Below are 12,715 nucleotides of genomic sequence, written 5' to 3' on the forward strand. Positions count from 1 at the left end.
ACCCGGTCATACGCCTTCTCCAAATCCACAAAACACATGTAGACCGGTTGGGCATACTCCCAGGCTCCCACCAGGATCCTTGCGAGAGTGAAGAGCTGGTCCGTTGTTCCACGACCAGGACGGAATCCGCATTGTTCCTCCTCAACCAGAGGTTCGACTATCGGCCGAACCCTCCTTTCCAGCACCTTGGAGTAGACTTTACCAGGGAGGCTGAGAAGTGTGATACCCCTATAATTGGCACACACCCTCTGGTCCCCCTTTTTAAAAAGGGGAACCACCACCCCAGTCTGCCACTCCTTTGGCACCGTCCCAGACTTCCACGCAATGTTGAAGAGGCATGTCAACCAGGACAGCCCCTCCACACCCAGAGCCTTGAGCATTTCTGGACGGATCCCATCAATCCCCCGGGGCTTTGCCACTGTAGTGACTTCCGCCTGTGAAATCGACAACAATCCCCCGTTATAAGACTCCTTCTTCAGTCGGACGGCATCCCTGACCACCGGTGTCCACCACGGTGTTCGTGGGTTACCGCCCCTTGAGGTACCTAAGACCCTAAGACCACAGCTCCTCGCCGCAGTTTCAGCAATGGAAACTTTGAACATTGTCCACTCAGGTTCAATGCCCCCAGCCTCCACAGGGATGCACGAAAAGCTCCGCCGGAGGTGTGAGTTGAAAGTCTGTCGGACAGGGGCCTCCTCCAGACGTTCCCAATTTACCCGCACTACACGTTTGGGCTTACCAGGTCTGTCCAGAGTCTTCCCCCACCCCCTGACCCAACTCACCACCAGATGGTGATCGGTTGACAGCTCTGCCCCTCTCTTCACCCGAGTGTCCAAAACATACGGCCTTAGATCAGATGAAACGATTATGAAATCGATCATTGACCTTCGGCCTAGGGTGCTCTGGTACCAGGTACACTTATGAGCATCCCTATGTTCGAACATGGTGTTCGTTATAGACAATCCATGACTAGCACAGAAGTCCAACAACAAACAACCACTCTGGTTTAGATCAGGGAAGCCGTTCCTCCCAATCACGCCTCTCCAGGTGTCTCCATCATTGCCCACGTGTGCGTTGAAGTCCCCCAGCAGAACAATGGAGTCCCCCACTGGAGCCCCATGCAGGACTCCAGTCAAGGTCTCCAAGAAGGCCGAATACTCCGAACTCCTGTTTGGTGCATATGCACAAACAACAGTCAGAATTTTCCCCCCCACAACCCGCAGGCGTAGGGAGGCGACCCTCTCGTCCACCGGGGTAAACTCCAACACAGCGGCGCTCAGCCGGGGGCTTGTGAGTATCCCCACACCCGCCCGGCGCCTCACACCCTGGGCAACTCCGGAGAAGAAAAGAGTCCAACCCCTATCCAGGAGTATGGTTCCAGAACCAAGACTGTGCGTAGAGGTATACGCTGTAGGCTACAGAATCCCGGCATGTGAATAGAGATGTAAATACAGGGGGCTTGAAATGATAAATAACAGAACGCATTTTTTCCTCTTTACATTTTGTGAATTCATGATTATTCTGGGGGCCAGACTAAAAGCTTTGGCAGCGGGCCGCCAGTTGACGTTGGCAGCTCTACAGCGACACTAGCGGCTGGCTGACCAAATCGCTCTTCCTGCAAACACGGGGGATTTGAATGGGACTTATGTATCGATACTCGCGGCATAAAAATCGATACTTTCTTGGGGGAAAAAAATATCGATTTATATCGCAGAATTGATAAAATTGCTCCGCCTTAACCGTAACCCCCAGAGTTAGACAAGTCCATACATACCCTTCTCATCTCCGTGCGTGCTGTAAGGCTGTCTGACGGCTCCAGCGGCATCAGGCCAGCACACAACATGCAGGTGAATGGTTCCAGCAATCCTACTGCTCCGAATAAGTGACAAAATAACGCCAACATGTTCCTATTTACATGTTATTTGTAGAGTCACATCGTGTACAAAAACAATGTAACATGAGACACAGCCGTCTTCTAACCGTAAACAAACCGGGAACTATATTCATTTTGCTACTTGGGCTTGATTTGGTTTGCAGCAAGCCTGTCTGAGAATATAGTTCCCGGTTTGTTTACAGTTAGAAGATAGCTGTGTCTCATGTTACGTTGTTTTTTTGTACACGCTGTGACACTTTTGTCACAATTTGGAGCAGTAGGATTGCTGGAACCATTCACCTGCATGTTCTGTGATGGGCTGCTGCCGCTGGAGCCGTGAGACAGCCTTACAGCACGCACGGAGATGAGAAGGGTACGTATGGACTTGTCCAATTCTTGGGGTTACGGTGAATAAGCTAAAGTCCCAATAAGTCGGCGTGTTCCTTTAATGGGACAACACTGAAGAAATTAAGTATTAAGTATACAGCTTGTATAACTGTGCTATAAATGTGCTGTCCCCTCAAAATAACTCAACATACAGCCATTAATGTCTAAACCGCTGGCAACAAAAGTCAGTACACCCCTATGTTAAATTCCCATTGAGGCAGGCAGATTTTTATTTTTAAAGGCCAGTTATTTCATGGATCCAGGATACTATGCATCCTGATAAAGTTCCCTTGGCAAAGTGTAATTTCTTCAGTGCTGTCCCATTAAAAGATATAATGAAATATTTACTAAAATGTGAAGGGGCGTACTCACTTTTGTGAGACACTGGGACTCCCTTACAAAGACTTTACAGAGAAAACTGCAAAAACTGAGGTCTGTAGATTACTTCAAACACTCAACCTCTGTATGGCAGGTGACCCTCGCTGATTTATCTGCCGTCAACTGGCTTGGCAAGTGTTAATTTCGGACCCTGGTCAGGCAGTACAAAAACGAATGAATGAATGAATGGACAAATGGCGGGGTGGGGGCTGCTGCAGCTTGTTAAAAGCACAGTAAAAACCTTTGATATTTACACTGAGGGACGTGAATACATTCAGGCAGCAAAGAGGAGGAGGAAGCGGCCTCTCCCCTTAACGAGGTACATTTGGCACTGCTAATACTCAACCCATCCTGCACGCTCTCTCCCGTTAACAGTCCATCTTTTCATTCCGGTCAATTGTGTCCCTTCAAGTGAGCCGTTGAGTCAAGCTCAATCCTGACATCTGTATGCCGACAAGTCATTTCTGCTCCTTACAATTCATTCAGATGATTCTCCCGGGAGGGGGGGCGGGGGGGTTGAAGTGGTAAACGTTGACCCGCGGGGGCCGACAGGGCCTTTCCTCCAACTGTCCCTTTATTAAGAGACAGGAACCGGGCAGATCCAGTCCGTCCCCGCGTACACCCCCTCCGCTTCCTGCTTCAATCAGCAGGACTCTTTGGTTCAGAAGGCACATGTGTGCATCTCTCCACAGAAACTCTCCTGTATCTGTATTTATTTGATTTTTTTCTTTTTTAAATGATCTCCTTTGATATGAAAAACCCAGACAGTGTGCAGGCCACCTGGATTCTAAGGGTTCTTTCTCCCAGAAATGATCCATTTCTCAGTATCCTGTTTTGTAGTTCTTTGGGGAAAGGCAAAAGGAGACCAGTGGGTGGGTGGGTGTAAACTCAGATCCCGTTGGTCAGGTCTGTGATGACGTTGGCCTTCACCAGCTTGCGGAGGAACTCCTTCTCCTTGGCTATGTTGTGTGTCCACGACTGTGGGAGAATTGGAAAAGAAAAAAACAAATCCAGAGTGATTAAAAAAAAAAATATATATAACCATGATCATTGTGAGAATACTTCCAGATTAGCATTCAAGAGCACATATTCCAAAAGCATTGCTATATGCACTAAACCTGTAGGTTAGTGGAGGATGTTGCTATTCCCAGCGTCTATACGTGTGGGTGGTTATGTGTGCACTGATATTAGTAAAGCCACACCGGGTCAGCTTTCCTCCCTGCTGTGCTATGAGGATTCAGTCCAGTGGGCCGACATGTAACCAGAGCCGGCGATTCCTGTGTGGTGCTTTGGGATGCAGAGACTAAAAGGAACAGCCAGAAAGCAAATGAAGGAGGCAAAGGGTGGAGAAAGGAGGGAATAACAGAAAGGCGGAAAAAAAGTGGAGCGCTACAGGAGGTTGGGCCCTGCAGCTGCCTCTGGCCTATCCTGCTGGTTCAAGACTCTCCTGCAACCCTGACTGGGTCCGACCTCCTACCGCTGCGTGATGGGTCACAGCAGGAACAATGAGCTACAGTTTTACTGGAAATGAACATAAGAAACAAGGCTGTAACGTAAAGTCCAACTGACATCCACAGAGCGCGGAGCTGCTCGGGGCAGGGACGCTGTGAGCAGTGCCCTGGAAGGATAAGGACCAGCACCACTTAGCATCTAACCTGGGTGATGTTCACATATTACAGGTAAATAGTTACAATGTTCGCTATGGTATGTCTGGCTAGCTAATTAGCTAGCTAGCCTGCTAGCTGACATCAGGAGTGCAGTTTTCCAAATGGTGGATGCAAGAGGAGAGGGAGGCACGGAGGAGGAGCTAATGTTTGGTTTGCGGTCTGTGGCTCTTTTTGCGTCACGCCACGGCTGCCGTCTGGCGGTTAGTGGTGTAAAGGATCATAGCTGATCCGTGGTCTGTACGGTTCAACACTAACACTTCCGAATGCATGTGAACCGTGGATTAATTGCAAAGTTTAACCATAATAATAGTGTAAATAAAAGACAATTTTACGGTCGCCGTTACTTAAAGGAAAGGGTTGCCGTGAAAAGACACAACGCAATTTCAGCGGCAGTTGGTAGTTGAGACCTTAGTCTGGCAATGCGAGACTACAGGTCACATGGTTTGGGGATTTGCCAATGCTGTTATATGAGTGAACAGAATTATTGGTCTACTCTCTCTCTAGTCTCGCACTGCCAGACCTTCCTCCACAGCGCTGCGGAGGAAGGGTCTGATGAGTCCACACAGCATTCTGGGATAGGAGTAAAACGTGCTCTGGTTTATTGGCATTTCTTTAAACCAATCACAATCTTCATGGGCGGTGCTAAGCGCTGGACAAACCGCCTCGGGAAGGAACTTTCAAGGAACGTTCAAAAGCTGTTTTAGTCGTGCAACAGAAAACTCTGATTGGACAGATAGTCTAAACAGTCGTTAGCGGAAGCTGCTCGTGATGCTGGATAACGCTAACGTTATATACTTGGCAGCAGGTAACATTAGCCTCCCGTTAGCTTCCGAGTTTTTGTGATCCGTTGCACCCCCACTGGCGATTAGTCAAAGTTAGCCAACGATAGAACCGTGTCGATTGGTTATTGATCATCTGTAGCTGAATCAATTCATCAATAAGTTTGATCAGCTCTGAGATACCATCTCATACACCGCAGCAGATGACCTCTGTAGCGTCACACGGCATTAGTTCACGTATGGGACATTTTAACATCAAGTTTTGCGCATCTCGCCTAATTAACCAATTTCCGTGGAGCTTTAAAGCATCCATCCAGATAGGAAACCAAAGCAGTGGAATAACACGTGGACAAATCAACGTGGTTCCAGAAAATCAAAAACAGCCCCAGGGAGTGACCGTGGTTGAAAGTGTTCCAAACGAAAAAAAGCCAATAGTATTCCCATTAATTAGCCATGTGTGGCTGATGATGACAATGTTGATGAAGATGATGATAATTAATGCCAAAGGTTCACTGGGAGTTTAGACAAAGGTTATCATCATACTGAGCTCATAGTTTACGCACGTCAGCACACGGGTGACATCTTTGATTCCGCTGGCTTTCAGTGTAAACACCGAGAGGAAGACTTGACGGATGGAGAGGAGGGAGGGCGTTTACAAAAAGGATTGTTCACAACGACGCACTAACAGTTAGCGTGTTGATACAGTGACTGATGAAGGACCAGTGCCACTTTCAATCTGGGGAAAATACACGTTTAACCTTTTGACGTTTCCATTCTTTGGTTTTACTTTTCATTTTGTTTCAGAGTTGCTCTTTTTAGTTGTAGTGTTGTTTTTAGGGTCATGTCCTCAGTACTCCTAAGGTAAGAGGATACAAGAGGAGTTCAAAATCATCATGTGTAACATATGCACAGCACTGTGCTTCATTAAAACACACTAACCACCACAGTATTTATTTTTACTTATGTATTTTATACCTTAGCCAGCTACATTTCTACGCCATAACATTATTACCGTAGGTATATTTGACTACATCTTCGCCATCGTGTTATTTTGATTTAGTTAACATTTGAGTTTAGTTGGTTTTTGTCACTTGTATTCTGGTGTTAGAAAAGAACAATGGGCCTCATTCACCAAATGTTCTTAAGAACAATTGTGTTCTTAAACCCCACTTACGCAGTTGTCACACAGATTCTGGCATTCACCAATGTTTTCTTATTTGGGATTTGAGAATTTGAGAATCTGTGCACACTCAAGGGCAAGGGTTTTCGTCGGTTCTAATTTAAAATGTAACATTTCTCTCCATTGTGTAACTTATTATTTTAATTATTTTACACGTAATTATACGTTTGTTTGTTTTAATAAATACACACTACAGCTCATTTGTATAGCGCTTTGAATTGCCATTGTGTATGAATTGTGCTAGGCCTATATAAGTAAACTTGCCTCGCTTTGCCTTCAATTCACATCAGTTATGTTAACGGGGAACCCAGCCATCCAATGATAAGTGATTGATCACACGACTTATATGCCAGGAGTATCGTCTATGTTTTGAAGTAATTTTTTTTGGCTTCAGATTTCAGATCAAACCATTTCTTTTCTACTTCATCGGTTCTGTGCCCTTCTCCGGATACAGCGTTCACTGAATGAGTAATTGCGTTCCATGCATCGGTGTGATTTGCTGCTTAGTATGCACTGCTGACGCTACTAAATATGTCTCGTTTTTCAGCAGTACCTCCACTTCAAAATTACTTGAGTTATTTTTTTCTTTTGGAGTCGAGGCCTCCACCGTCCTTGCCACGTGTTTTCGACATTTCTCTAAGTGTGCACACGACACGGCCAGGCCATCTCATGCCCTTTTATGGGAATTAACGGGGCGTTTACCTATGCTGAATACTGTAGGAGCAACGGGCACGAGCTGTCAATTTACGAAGACACTGGGATTCATCATTCTAAGAACACACCTGCGAACAATTTTGCTGTTTAAGAACACGTCATGAATCAGACGTAGACTTTTCTTAGGGACTTTCTTAAGAACATATTTAAGAGAAAACTTAAGATATTGGTAAATGAGGCCCAATGTTATTAACCAGGTTTCATTCATTTCCAAAAAAGGCTTCGGATATGAGGATTATACTAGTACATAGCCATGATACAAAAAGGACAATGTACCAGGTACATTTTGTTTAAATTAAAAATAATAATAAAAAAAAAACCTGAGCCAAACAAGCATATTTTAAGTGATGGTACAATTATCATAAACAGAAAATGCTCTACATGGCACACTTTCCCTCCCATCATCCTCCCCCAGAGTTTCTGCAGGTTTCACCAAGTCAAATTTAAGACTTTTTGAGACCATGATGAATGACATTTAAAACTGTTATCACAAAATCAACTAAGCCCTAAATTAAAAAAAAAAAAATTTCAGCCCAGTATCGCTGAACTTTCCCCAAAGCTGAAGAATAAAATCAGTTTTATGTCTGTGGTACAATCAGAAAGAGACTCGCGCCAATAACGCGAAAGCTGATTGGCTGCAATATAAGTTGCATGTTGGTCTCATTTGTCGTCGTAATACAGCGAATTGGACTAGCGAAAGAAAGAACTAAAACACCACGTAATACAAAAAAAAAAAAAACAGAGCATTTTTTTTTAGGCCTACAATTTTGATTTGGAAATTTTAGACTTTTTAAGACCCCGCGGAAACCCTGCTCCCCGCCTGCCTTTATGTCAATAACTGCATCTGTTCGACAACAAGGATCTGATCAGCACCAGAGACAGATCCATTTAGTGCAACGACACACACATTTTGCCACCGTGTCTATGAAGCTCAAAGCATCTTTGGATGCAAACACAAAAGCTGAGAGAAGTCCAAGTCATGCACAATCCATACACTAATATTACCATGAGGCTAAACAGTGAAGGCTTTGTAGTGAATGTATTTTGGCTGTAGGCCAGTTCACCGCTCCCCTCCCTCTCCTCCACAGGAGTGGTGGTCCCTCTTCATCAAAGATTACAGTCATTTGTTTCTTCAGTTATTCTTCAGTGGCCAGGGAGAAGCCAGATAATATTGTTCTCATTAGCATGGAGAGACTCTCACACCAGATTTCTTCATAATTACAAATGCGCCAACTTTGACAGATTTGTACTTTTTTGACCAAAACACACCAGAAATGAGTGCTGTGCTCAGAAAGCTCACCTCTTTAACGGCGGACATCTTGACAGTCTTGTTGTAATAGTGCAGAAGTGCGTTAGGCGTGTTCATGTTGTAGCTAAAACCAGCCACCGCCACCTCATCACAGTTATGCAGTGCCATCGTTATAGCAACTGTTCCCAAAGTTGGAATGTTCTGGAATAAAAGCACAGAGATGAAGACCGTTAGAACATCACCCTCAAACCAGGACCAGTCATTGATGAAAAAAAATATATATATGATGTAGACTAACAGGGATTAATATTGATATTTCAATTTTGAAACCGATCATGGTTTCTGACCCTGGTTTAGAGACAGATGTTCAATGCCTTTTATGCATCTGCTTTCCTCCCTCCTTTGTACCTTTGTTCTGCTATTCTGCTGCTAACTGACTTTGAGCACTCGGTGATTAACTATTACCTTTAAGACGCGACCCCTGCTACGACACACTGATCTACAGGGTTGAACTGTGCTTCCTAACCGCCTTGGGCAGCCAGAAATCTGGGGGGTACAGGGGCTGTGTGTGTGGATGTTGGAGAACAGGGGGAGAGTGTGTGTTGGAAAAAAAAGTGGGTGCAGAATAAAGAACGGAGGGAGGCCCCATTTAAATCATTACCCTGATTTGCAGCCCTCAGGGTAGGTGGAGCTGAACCAGCAGCTGGCCAACCCCCTACTGTGTGTTCTAATACACATTCATTTAAACACACTCAACATAAACACTAGTATAACAAATAGGCCTCCTCATTAATTTCCACATATATAAACATTAACTATGATGGTCAGAAAGTGTTCTAGGGAAACAATGTGCCAAATCATACAACCCTGCAGCCTGTATTGTACGTATGAGACAGCACTATACACACACACACACACACACACACACATGTTGAACACATGTTGCAGAGTGGAGTTCATGCAGGGGTGTTCTGGTGGCCCCAGAGGGCAGAGTTACGGTGATCCACTCCTCCTCATGTCTCTCCAATTCTCTAACAATATTACACACACACACACACACACACACACACACACACACACACACACACACACACACACACACACACACACACTCTCTCTTTCTCTATGGTTGCCATTGGTCACCAACTAAAACGTCTTCTTTCTCCAACAAAATGTTCTCTGGTCAAGACCTGATTCAGCAGTCTCAAGTCCAGACAAAGCAAAGCACATGCATCAACTTCTAACATTGGATAAAAACAATGGAGTACTGTAGAAATCAGACTGGGCCAGAGTTGGAGCAGGTTAGTCGACATTTCGGCAATGTCAACAATTGGAAATTGTTTGGCATTTCCTCTTAATCTGCTTTCATTCTCCCGCTTTTGATTTTTAAAATGGTAGAGGTGGTGCTGCCATTGTGAGGTAAAGAACCTCCAGAAACCAAGATTAAAGAACAATCATACTAAAGTAAAATACAACTGTAGAGCAGATCATATACATCTTAAGAAAAGGTGGTGAAAGTTGACAAAAAGTACATTTTTAATCCAAAGCTTTGGTAGAACTGATCCCTGGTCTGTTACGTGATTGACAAACCTGATAAAATGAAGGCCAAAGGCCTTTCATGCCTCCAGAAAAAGCAGATTATGTAACATCTGTATTTATTCTTCCATCCAAAAGACCATAGCTTTGTTTGTTTTTTTTACATCATATCTGCCCCAAACAAAAAATCCATTTTATGTTCTTCTTTACATATGAAATAAATACAATACAATTCAAATTGGAACCCATGTATCGCGAAAGAATGGAATCGGGACAAAACATATGGTCCCAGCCGTTATTAATAATGATAATTTCGGCACAATGTCTGTCTTACCCCTTTGCCCATGAGGCCATTGTTGGAGGGCAGGCCTATGAACTGGAAGGCGGCCTCCTGGATGAAGTAGGGATTGAGGATTCTTATCTCGTTTGGCTCCTGAAGCACATTGCGAGCCACCGACTTCCAAAATCCCTCTGTACCCCTCTGAGGTATTGGCAAGGAAATAAACAGGAACATAGAGGGGTGGGGTTGGGGGGGAAGGAAAAACAGAAAAATTATGCATTAGTAGTTTTCAACATAAATACTGGGCAGTTAATTTTTTCTTCGCAAGGCCAGAGACGTGTGCACAGAACACAAAACTGACATACACATGATGCCACCTCCACGGTGGACAGCTAACTGCAATTAACCAAGCCAACATCAAAGTGAGATTATCCTCTGTAACACTGACATAAAACACAATAGGCCAACCAGAAGCCAGACCCCTACTAGCTCTAATTAGGGAAATGGCTTCTGGGCCTTTAATGGATGAAGTCGGGGTGAGGGGCTCGCAGGACATTAGTAATTACGACTCGTGGTAGGAGGAGAATCCAGCAGTGGGTGAGGGGGTGCAGCTGCCCTGGAGTGCCGGGTGCTTAACTAACCCTCTTAAAAGGGTTTATTGTTGAAAAAAAGTGAAAAAAAGTTAGGGGCTCATTCATATGAAGGTTCTTTGTTAAGCAAAATATTGGTATTACATTCATTTGTCTCCGGGAACAAAGTTATTCCAATCCAATTATAATATATAACAATATGGTGTTTTTTGAAAATTAAACCATGTAAACCTATTCTGGTACAACCTCTAAATACAATTATGAACCTGAAAATGAGCATAATATAAGCACTTTAAGTATCTGCCCTTATCGTGCGTTTGGGAAAATCACAAAAGCCAAAACAGTGTCTCTATCAAACATCCATGGTTAAATATGACATTTAAAAAGGAAATGGTTCAAATCACACCTTGACCTGAGGGTGTTCTGCGACACCTCCGGTCTTATTACACAAGGTAATCATTAGTCGCTAGGGCAACCTGTCGGACAGGCCTGCAGAGCCATCTCAATAATATTATGCAACTCTGATGAAATACACTTGTTCCACTCAGTCATGCCAGAACCCCCACTTAGTACAAGGAACGCAAAAAGGTACCATTGAAAATTATACGTTATGCTAATTGCCATGATTATACCTACAACAAATCAGTCCCCTTTACCGCCTTACTTCCAATGATAGACCCAACGATTGTGCAACTGACTAGCAGTGCGTGACTGACTCACCTAACAGTGCCACTTCCTAAAAAGGCATGAAGCCAATACGGTCAGCACAGTGGCGGAGGCAGAAATATTATTTTGGGTGGGCCAGTACAAAAGGTGAGTGGGCCATTTTCAAAAAAGACGTACAGGTAGCAAAAAGGACAAACTGAAAAAAACAGCAACAATTTTACCTTCCAACATACTGCTTTACAACGGCAATAGCAGTACTGTCTACAACATGCTCAACCAACAAAGCTCAGTCTAAAACGTTTGTAACGACAATATAGACAAAAACCTGTCGATATTAACCTATCCAGGCTAAAATATATTTGCACCGGCAGAACCTGCAGCATTGGCTCTGCACAGCACGGTTATTTAATGAACCATTTTATTGCACATAGTGGCAACTAAACATGAACCTAAACAGCAGAAAAGGCATTTACATACTGCATGACATAGAATAGCCTACATCAAACAGAAATCGCACATGGAACATAACCTTTTTGTGCATTCATAACAGCATTGTTGCTTCAGGAATATGGTCAGATCATGAGCAGCAAATGCGCTAACAGCGGTAAAAGAAAATGAAAACTTCCAGCCAAGCATTGTTTGAATTATGAAAGATATAATGAAAAGTAGCCAGCAAAGCGCCAAATCTAATAGCCGGGACACACTTAGCCGATTATTGGCTGTTAGACAGTCTGGCGAGGTCAGTGACGCAAATCTGTTCGGTGTGTCCCGTGCCGTCGTCAGTCTGGGGGGCTGTCGGCGTTTATTTTGGCCGACCTGACATGTTCAGTTGCCGGCGGGGCAGTCGGGACTCACCCGGAAATGGGGAGCGGAATGAGGTGACTAGAGTCTCTCAAAATCTGACGAAAATCTTTTAAACTGACCTTTGTTGAGCTGAAACGAAGACAGATTCAGCAACTGAAGCCCATGTTGCAGGGTTTATTTTCTAACGATTTTACCCAACAACATCAAATACAATGGATATCACAAAACGGAATAAAATACGAAAAAGTAGTACTTTTTTACAGTGGTTTCTCCTTTCCCCCACAATGCATTGCATGACGTCACGTTGGGGAGGCGAAAGCCCCGTCTCGGTTCACTGTCCCGGTCACGGTTTCTGACACTGCTCTGGCAAAATATGGCTTTTGGTCTCGACCGAGTCAATGTGTCTTTATTATGTGTATAATAATATTGGAGGGGAAGTGAAAGGCAGCTTGGACGGGGATGCTGTTCGGCTTTTCACAAGTTTAAACAGCTAGCCAACGCTACTCCTACGTTTGCTAACGTTAGCGCAACAGCGTCAGCTTAGACTGCTAGTTAAATACCGGTATTACAACTGCATTCAGAGCTACGTCCACGTTGTCAACACAAGACATG

General features: G+C 44.3%; 1 protein-coding gene across 6 annotated transcripts in view; it reads right to left on the reverse strand.

Moving 5' to 3' along the window:
* Positions 1-2,603: 2,603 nt before the first annotated feature.
* Positions 2,604-12,715, reverse strand: part of st3gal3b (ST3 beta-galactoside alpha-2,3-sialyltransferase 3b) — a 46,848-nt gene continuing 36,736 nt past the window's right edge. For all 6 annotated transcript variants that reach the window (XM_028594079.1, XM_028594078.1, XM_028594076.1 and 3 more), the window contains 3 exons: positions 10,098-10,244; positions 8,279-8,428; positions 2,604-3,616 (listed from right to left, as the gene is read on the reverse strand). In XM_028594079.1, the coding sequence (XP_028449880.1) occupies positions 3,527-3,616; positions 8,279-8,428; positions 10,098-10,244 (387 nt within the window). In that variant the 3' untranslated portion in view covers positions 2,604-3,526. The remainder of the gene's footprint in view (positions 3,617-8,278; positions 8,429-10,097; positions 10,245-12,715) is intronic.

Source organism: Perca flavescens, chromosome 12, assembly GCF_004354835.1.
Source record: "Perca flavescens isolate YP-PL-M2 chromosome 12, PFLA_1.0, whole genome shotgun sequence".
NCBI classification, from domain to species: Eukaryota; Metazoa; Chordata; class Actinopteri; order Perciformes; family Percidae; genus Perca; species Perca flavescens.